The 8,997-nt window shown below is 43.2% G+C and overlaps 1 protein-coding gene across 4 annotated transcripts in view; it reads right to left on the bottom strand.

Moving 5' to 3' along the window:
- The window catches only part of EXOC2 (exocyst complex component 2), a 188,585-nt gene that overhangs the window by 106,690 nt on the left and 72,898 nt on the right, over positions 1–8,997 (bottom strand). For all 4 annotated transcript variants that reach the window (XM_019542506.1, XM_019542496.1, XM_019542514.1 and 1 more), the window contains exons 10-11: positions 8,573–8,675; positions 1,643–1,761 (exon numbers count right to left, since the gene is read on the bottom strand). In XM_019542506.1, the coding sequence (XP_019398051.1) occupies positions 1,643–1,761; positions 8,573–8,675 (222 nt within the window). The remainder of the gene's footprint in view (positions 1–1,642; positions 1,762–8,572; positions 8,676–8,997) is intronic.

The following is an 8,997-nucleotide window of genomic DNA, read 5'->3' as shown; positions in this document are numbered from 1 at the left end:
ATCTGTTTTGAAAAAACACATTTATTGAAACAGATTTTAATCTATTACTGATCTATTTGGTAGCCCATGTTAATTCTTCTTGTCCTTATGTCATCCATTTCCCAGGTCCTGCATGTCCCAAGCTGGGCTACTGTTCCATACCATAACATCTCTTTAACTCCCACTGGAGATTGAGGCATTCCTTCCCTTTTTGTGTCTTTGTGAGAAGATATTTAGCAGAATTCACCAATTCACTGGAATCTGACAGGACACACCATGAGTGCTTCTGCTTTGTCCTCAAACTTGCAACCTCTGGGCTGTCAACTGTGCACCTTAGCGCCCACGCCACCCCAACCTCCAGACTGAGGCATAAGAATGATCTATTTCATCAACCCCTGAAACTTGAGCTCCTCAGGGTATTTAAAATGTTAGTGATTCTATAAAAGCGAATCAGTATAAAAACTGACTCTGACTTCAGTAAGCAAGGCAGAAATGGATGGACAAGAAAACTTATTTAAATGTAGGGGTATAAAGGAGGATGAGGATCTATTCTGGATATGTTTGCGGGTACAAAACCATCTCCTAGGATGCACTGCGGCTAAAAGCACGTGTTGTATATGCTTTGACCCACAATTCATGCTAGAATCTCAAATTCTTTATTTTCCTTTACCCCACCTCTAGTCTAGTATTTTGCTAAAGAAGAAACATGTTTAGAGAGAGCACTACGGAGCATTTCTACATAGCTTCTGGCTCAAAGAAGAAACAAAACTTCTTAGATATAAATTACACAAGAAGTAATGATGACATTCTTGTTCTACCCAAAAGAGACCACATTCCAATTCACTTGTTCAACTACTACCACTGACCACAGTGGGATTATTTGTGAAATAAATAACTACTCAACATAGCAGTTGGTACTCGAAAGTAGTCTGTAGTTTTTTTTGTTTGTTTGTTTGTTTCAAATTCAGATCTCTCGCAGACTTCCTGCCCAGAAATACCAACCCTATGACTAGTTCTTCTGAAAAGAACATAGTTGTAAACAGACCATGTTAACTAGTTGCCATGGTGATGTAAACTCTGGAAGCACTATGTATGAAAGCAGCACTTTCAGAAGAAACACTAGCAAAAGTGAGATCACTGAATAATTGAGGTGGATGTTCATAAAACTGAGGTAAGTGAGAAATTGAAGTAGTCTTGCAAGCTGCATCCATGCAAACAACCCATCCCTAAACTAAGTCGCAAAAATACACATTTATGGAGAACACGGCACATCATGAATTACAACTATTACACTATTTCACAATTACCTTATGTCAACTGTATCCATGTATTACTGGTATATTACTGATAAAAGGATATACACAGCTACAAGTTAAGAAACAATATGAATTAAACCTGATCTGTTGTGATTATTTCAGGGATCAAATGGGCCTTGGCTGAAGGAGACTGGAGCATATTTTCACTCCTTACAGTTACTGACACAAATTATTATAATTATGAAATAATAATTATAAACCTGTCTTGTTTTCATAATAAGCTTGGAGCACAAGAATGGCATACAAGGTAAACTTCAGATCAACTAGAGTGGCTGAAAAGAAAATATTTCACATACATGAAAATTTGCTAAGAAAGTCTTTTCTGTAAAGTGAAAATATATCCTTGCCTTTTTGCTCTTTAACATAGCTCTCTTTACAGCTGTGCATGAGTTGAAGAATCCACTGGTGCTGAGCTCCAATACATTGCCAAGCAGGGTCCCCAGAAGCATGAAGATCAGAAAGATATCTGCAAAACAAAGGGGGGGTGGAATCACAATTCATACATGAAAATCTTAAACAACAATGATCAATTGAAATGTACTTCTCTGGTTATAAAACCTAAACATTTATATTTATATATAATCCTTTCATTCTCCCTTAATTTGGTAGAGGCAAGACTCTTCCTTCCAAACAGAAAAACAGAAAGAAAGCACATTTTATATTATACTATACATCTTTAGCTGCACCTTTTACCTTCAATATTTTACCTTTAGTAAAGGTATTTTAAAGCAAGTTTATTCTTTAATTACAAAAATGTAAATCAGCTCTCTATTTTTCCATTGAAACCACTACTGCTGGTATAACAAGCACTTAATATGCTCTGGTCAAACCCGCATGTGATTTGTAAAGAAAGAACTGTCTGAGGTTTTTGTTAAACTTTAGAATGTGCAGACACACAAATACCCACCACATATCACATGGCTAAAGGTGATGTTCCTTGAGGGCTTTCCATCTGTAGTAAGCAAGATTAGGTCACGCTGTCTTTTGTGGAAAAAAATCATCTACCCCTACATATGCATAAAAACTGCAGAAGTTCAAGCTCTGCATATTTGAGACTAAATTATGTGACAACAACCATAATAGCATGATTTGAATAATTGATTAAGGCATGCTAAAAACTCTGAAGATGATACTCAATATTGTTAGATGATCTACTATTCTTTACATGACAAATCTCTTGCATTGCTTAAGTACAAAATTGATTCAGTATACATTCTATCTTCAGTACCTTGCATTGTTTTCCTGCTTCTCTGATGCTCTCAAGTATGCCACCAAGAAACAGACCAACCCCTCTCTCTACATACCAGACCTAGAAGTGAGGCAGGGAAGCTTCCCTGGAAGTCACTAATGGAGCATTCTGTCTCTGGTGTGACTGAGAACAGTAGCTTCACTACCTCATTTCTGGGTCTGTCACATGAAGCACAGCAGTGAAAAGGCAATTCTTCCTGGCAATGCATACAGGAGCACCAACAAAGGAGTAAAAACATTCCCTGAATTAAGATCTTAACCAGTAACAAAAAGTGCATAAGCCTTTTACAAAGGATACATTACACCAATATCTGAATAAAGCTAATTAATACTGAATGACTAAATTCTGATTTTCTTAAAAACTGTTTGCTGTATGAAGCACACACAAATGTATTGTCAAAAGGAGGATCATATCACTTGGAAGGACAAAGAGATTACACAACTGTCTGATTCTAAAATTTGTAACAACAAACTCAAGTCCTCCATCAACATTTCACAGGATTTTAATCTTTGTTTCACGCATAAGCAAGAATTTGTTCATCTTTTATTTTGATAAAGTTTCCTTATCTGAAGCCACCCAATACTTTTTACTGGGGGAAATGAATCTCAGTCTAAAAAACCCCAACAAAATGAGTAATAAATTGGACTGGAAAACTTACGTTCTTATGTTTCTTTATATAAAGATTTGGAGAGCAAGGGAAGATTGCTAATGATGCTTCAGGACTTTTTAAACCCTGGAACACTGAGGACATAGAATATCACATACAGGCCCCCTCTACAAGTTACATGCATGCTGTGATTAATATGTTAATCATGCCATAAATAGGAAAGGTGCTACATGCGCACCCAATTTATGGCACCATAAAATGGGAATGGGCCATAAACACGCTCCAAATATAACATAGAACATATTTATGGCTCATTTGTAATAGTACCTGAAATTTAATGTGTGACCCATGACTGATAATCAGCTGACTTGGACTGGCCAAAGGCTGCGGATGGGGAGAAAGACTTTAAAAGACCTGCACAAGGTAGCGGTGGCTGGGCAGACCAGTGCAGGAGAACGGATGCTTCCCCCCACCGCTGGGAACTTTAAATCCTGTGCCAGGCAGCATTGGCCAGGATGCCCTGTGCAGAGGCTCCCGGAGGTGGGAAGCCTTTGGTTTCCTCTGCCAAGGACTTTACATTCCACAGCAAACAGCTCTCACCAGCTGCGTCCAGGACTGTGCCAGGATCTGGAACCAGCCCAGTGGAGTCCCCACTGGGCTGACAACCAGCTCAATAGCCTTGTCTAAAAATCAGCTGATTGTCGGCCTGACAGTGAACACGTTGTGGCTGGGTCTAGACCCTGGTGTAGTCCTCCCTGGCCGAGCCGACAATCAGCTGATCATCAGGCACCTGCTTACAACCTCCCAACACAGAGGGAGCCCTGGAGCACAGGTAGCATGTCAGGAAGCATGACTGTTGGCATCAAGGCTCAGGTCCCATCGAACTTTTTAATGAATGTCTGTCAGCAGCCAGAAAGGAACCAACAGCAACTTATTGGGAAGAAGTTACATAGTTGGTTGGGTCAGAAGGGACCTAAGCAGATCAAGTCCGACCCCCTGCCATGGGCAGGAAAGAATGCTGGGGTCAAACGACCCCAGCAAGGTGTCCATCTAGCCTCCTTTTGAAGACCCCCAGGGTAGGAGCAAGCACCACTTCTCTTGGAAGTTGGTTCCAGCTCCTAGCCACCCTGACTGTGAAGTAGTGCTTCCTGATGTCTAGCTTGAACCTACTCTCAGTCAACTTATGGCCGTTATTGCTTATTACTCCTGGTAGTGCTTGGGGGAACAGGGACTCTCCCATTGCCTGCTGGTCCCCCTTGGCCAGTTTACAGATGGACACCAGATCCCCCCTCAGCCTTCTCTTGTGAAGGCTGAACAGGTTCAGGTCCTGTAGCCTCCCCTCATAGGGCCTACCCTGCTGCCCCCTGATCATGCAAGTGGCCCTCCTCTGGACCCTCTCCATGCTGTCCACATCCCTCCTAAAGTGCGGCACCCAAAACTGGACGCAGTATTCCAGCTGCGGCCTTACCAATGCCGCATAGAGGGGGAGCATCACCTCCTTGGATCTGCTTGAGATGCATCTGAGGATGCATGACAAGGTGTGGTTGGCCTTCCTGACTGCATCCCCACACTGCTAGCCCATGTTCATCTTGGCATCAATGACAACTCCAAGATTCTTTTCTGCTTCTCTGCTGACAAGGGGGTTCTTCCTCCCCAGGTGCAGTACTCTGCACTTGTCAGTATTGAAATCCATTCTATTCTCATTCACCCACCTCTGTAACCTGTCCAGATCTAGTTGTAGCCTGTACCTCTCTTCTAGCGTGCCCACTTCTCCCCACATCTTGATGTCATCCGTGAATTTGAACAAAGGTGCTTTTCACCCTCTTGTCCAAGTCTCTGATGAAGATGTTGAACAGTGCAGGCCCGAGGACTGAGCCCTGGGGAACCCCACTGCCCACATCCCTCCAGGTCGAAAATGACCCATCCACCACCACTCTCTGGGTGTGGCCCTCCAGCCAATTTGCGACCCACCTGACTGTGTAGGTGTCAACACCACAGTCGCCTAACTTTTTTAATGAGGATGGGGTGAGAGACAGTGTCAAAGGCCTTCCTAAAGTCCAGAAAGACTATGTCCATCGCAACACCTGCATCCAAGGATTTTGTGACCTGATCATAGAAGGCCACCAGGTTTGTCTGACAGGACCTGCCTCTAATGAATCCATGTTGGTTGCCCCTAAGCATAATCTCCCCTGCTGGTCCCTTGCAGATGTCCTCCTGGATAATTTTCTCAAACAGCTTTCCCAGGACCGAGGTAAGACTAATGGGCCTATAGATTCCTGGGTCCTTTTTCCTCCCTTTTTTGAAAATGGGGACCACACTGGCCCTTTTCCAGTCCTCTGGCACTTTGCCAGAGGCACCACAAATGCTTGTAAAGCTGTGCCAGAGGTCCCGCAATGACCTCCGCCAATTCTCTCAGCACTTTGGGGTGGAGATCATCAGAACCTGCTGATCTGAACATGTCTAGTCCCATCAGAAGTTCCCTGACTAGGCCCTCACTGACCTGGAGCCTGGCTACGCCTCCCCTGGGTCCATCCGGGATCCCTATGCGGGGGATGTCCCTGCTCAGAAAAATGGAAGTAAAGAATCTGTTAAAGAGGTCAGCTTTGTCGTCTAGTGAGACCATCAGATTTCCAAGTGTGTCCTGCAGAGGAGTCAACACCTTCTTTTTACCGCCTATGTATTCAAAAAAGGACTTATTTTTGATCTGGGTCGCTAGTCCCAGTTCCATCTCTGCCTTAGCCTTCCTAAAAGCCCCCCTACAATCTCCAGCAATGGAGGTATAATCCTTCGTGGTGATGGCTCCTCCCTTCCATTGGGTGTACACCTCCTTTTTGGCTTTGAGAAGCTCCTGGATGCTTTTGGTGGGCCATGGGGGCTTTTGAACACTCTTGCCGCCTTTGATCCGTGTGGGGATTGCCACCCTTTGGGCTTGGAGGATCGTCTTCTTAAGGAATGACCACTCTTCTTGGACTGCCAAATCCCCTCCCCTCCGGGACCTGAGTGCCTCCCTAACTAGTCTCCTTACCTCACTAAAATCCACCCTCCTGAAGTCCAGAGCTGCTGCCTTGTTGCAGGCCTTTCACACCCTGCACTGGATGGTGAATTCCAGTAGGCGATGGTTGCTATTGCCCAGGTGGTCGAGAACCCGCAGTCCCCTCACCAGGTCATCATCGCCTGTGGCTAGTACCAGGTCCAATAATGCATTTCCCCTGGTGGAACTGTGCACCTCCTGGGTTAGGTGGATGCCCTATAACTTGGCTAGGAACCTACTTGAGCAGTCAGACCTGGCTGACTGCTCTTTCTAGCAGATGTCTGGATAGTTTAGGTCACCCCCGGTGACCATGTTCCTTGACGTAACTGCCTCTGGTTTTTAAGTTAGTTTAGCATTCTCAGGTATTTTGCTATTTATCTGAAAACATTCTACCGGGGCGTGGTGGGGGAGGTGTCACTCTTTCACACTACCTACAAGGAAACGTGCAGTGCCACAATGATATAAGCATATTTACATCAATGTAAACCCCCTAATATAAGCATGCTACACTACAGCTCTTATGTCAACATAATTTAAATTTAGTAACACATCAAACTAATGAGAAACTTGCACAGACCCTCTTCTTTGTTGCTGCAATGTTTCACATGCAAGTACACTTATAGTTACACAGGTGCCAAATATCCTTAATGCAGACAAGATTATTCTTAATGGCTTGACTCTTCCATTCCTTAAGTTAGGGGACTAAAAAAATCCCCATACAAATTTCATTAAAAGGAAAGAAGACGACTTGATTTGTTTCAAAGCTCTTTGATTTACCATAAAGCAGCAAGAGAAAAAGAGAGAAAAAACTCTATTTGACCAACTGCGTGGTCAGTCCAATAAAAAGATACCATTCACAAAAATCCTTGCCTCTTGCGTTTTTCCTGGACCATCACCCCAGCCAAACAATGGACCATTCAATCTCAACACCTCCCTAAGCACATTGCTGAACTGGGGCCAAGGAGTCAACCCAGCACCTTGCTCTATGCAAGCAGATTTCTGTTGGCCAATGTAACACCACTTATTTCAACAGGCATCCAGAACTATGAGGCTGCTTCAAGAAGCAGTTGGTGATGCTTTTGCCCTATGTGTTGCAATGGAAAAGCTAAGCTGGGGAGAAGAGGGAATACAGGCAGTCTGAAATCCAAAACTAGCTATTAAAGACTAGATTTGGAACAGGGGAATATGGCCTGCAGTTGTTCTTGGGTCTTTCTGAAAAGTCACAGGACTGATCACACCGAGGCAGGCAAGAGTACCAAGGGGTTGCTTTTGTGAAGAGATGAAAATCACTTTTATGCCGCTACACACAACGTACATTTGCAGACAAACTCCCTCCTTTGGAAACAGACATAAAAAGACAGATTATCTACAAAATGGAGCTACAACCGAGTTGCATCTTATGCATTTTTAACTTACGCAAATTCAGCTATACGCACTTGGCTGCTGGGGCTGGCCACCAGGTGCCGGCCAGGGCACGGCACATAGGGTGGCACCATGTGGTACTGCCTGCACGCGCCGACATGGCTGGGGGGAGGCAGCTCGCTCATGCTCAGCTGGCTGCCCTGGTAGGATGAGGCGGAGGAGAATGAGAGGGGCGAGGAGTACGCGCGGAAGGTGTAGCTGTTGCACTGCACACACGCGCTGTGTGGCACCACGCCCGCCTTGTCTGGGCCCTGCGGTGGCGGTGGCTGCTCGGCGCCGAAGCCCAGTGGGAAGGGCCATTTCAACTATACGCTATTTTTGCCTTATGTGCTGACTTCAGAACGTAACCCCTGTGTAAAATGCAACTCAGCTGTATTTATCTTCTGTATTCTGAAATACATATACCTTTGCATTTCTTGAGCCAACAGTAAAACAGCTAAAAAAGTTTAATTACAAGAGCAAGACCTCTTGGGCAGAAATTTGGATTTTTTTTGTTTTACTAAAACCAAAACAACCGTCTTCTCATGTCAAGTCAAGATGAACTCATGAATTTATATGGGGTTCTGATTGAGCCCTGCATTCGGAGTGACTGTTCCAGTTTGGACTCACAGTACAGTAATTTGAGAAGATACCATCAGAGTTCTTGACATGAAGCATTTTTTAAACTGTTGATAAACTACTTTCCGAATGATAAATGGGATTACATTTCTCATTCCAGGATTGTCATTTGTTACTTAATAAAGTGCTACTATTACTGTCATTTATTACTTAAAGTGCTACTATTAAAGTACCATCATTTACATACATCTTTGTCCCCACACAAGAAATACTATCTGATATTCTACAAGGTAAAAAAAGAAGTACTTAAAATACAATAAAATATCCCTTACAATATCTGAGAAAGGTAAAAATCTAGACATGTATTTAATATATAGTACATCTGATGAAGATAATATGTAAGTTGTCACCTTATATAACGTTTTTGATCATGTAACGTTGATGGGGTCTCAAGTAGTTTATCTAAAAGAAGTTCCCTTAAAGCTTCAATTCTTGTTTCAACCTCAGCATAATCTAGGAAAAAAGACAAGAAGAATTCCAATACTGTATCAATCTGCAGCCTACCTGAAAATTATAATATGTTCTCAGGACAAAAAAACCCTCCTGGATTTAGGATAAAATTAGTACCTTTTCAAAAACTGTACCAGTTCTAACACGATTGCTACAGTTTCACTAAAGTAGGTTTTACTTTACTTGATCAAATTTAAGATTGTTTTAGTAGCTGAGGAGTTTATTAGTTAATTGAGAAGTCTGGCATGAACTATCTATTAGAAACAGGAATCAGAATCTAGGCTTCTTGGGCACTTATACTCAGCCGGGGGGGGGGGGGGGGCGC

Source organism: Crocodylus porosus, unplaced genomic scaffold (genome assembly GCF_001723895.1).
Source record: "Crocodylus porosus isolate Cpor-Errol unplaced genomic scaffold, CroPor_comp1, whole genome shotgun sequence".
Taxonomy (NCBI): domain Eukaryota; kingdom Metazoa; phylum Chordata; order Crocodylia; family Crocodylidae; genus Crocodylus; species Crocodylus porosus.
Note: the sequence above shows the minus strand (reverse complement) of the source record. Positions and strands in the feature narration are given on the sequence as shown.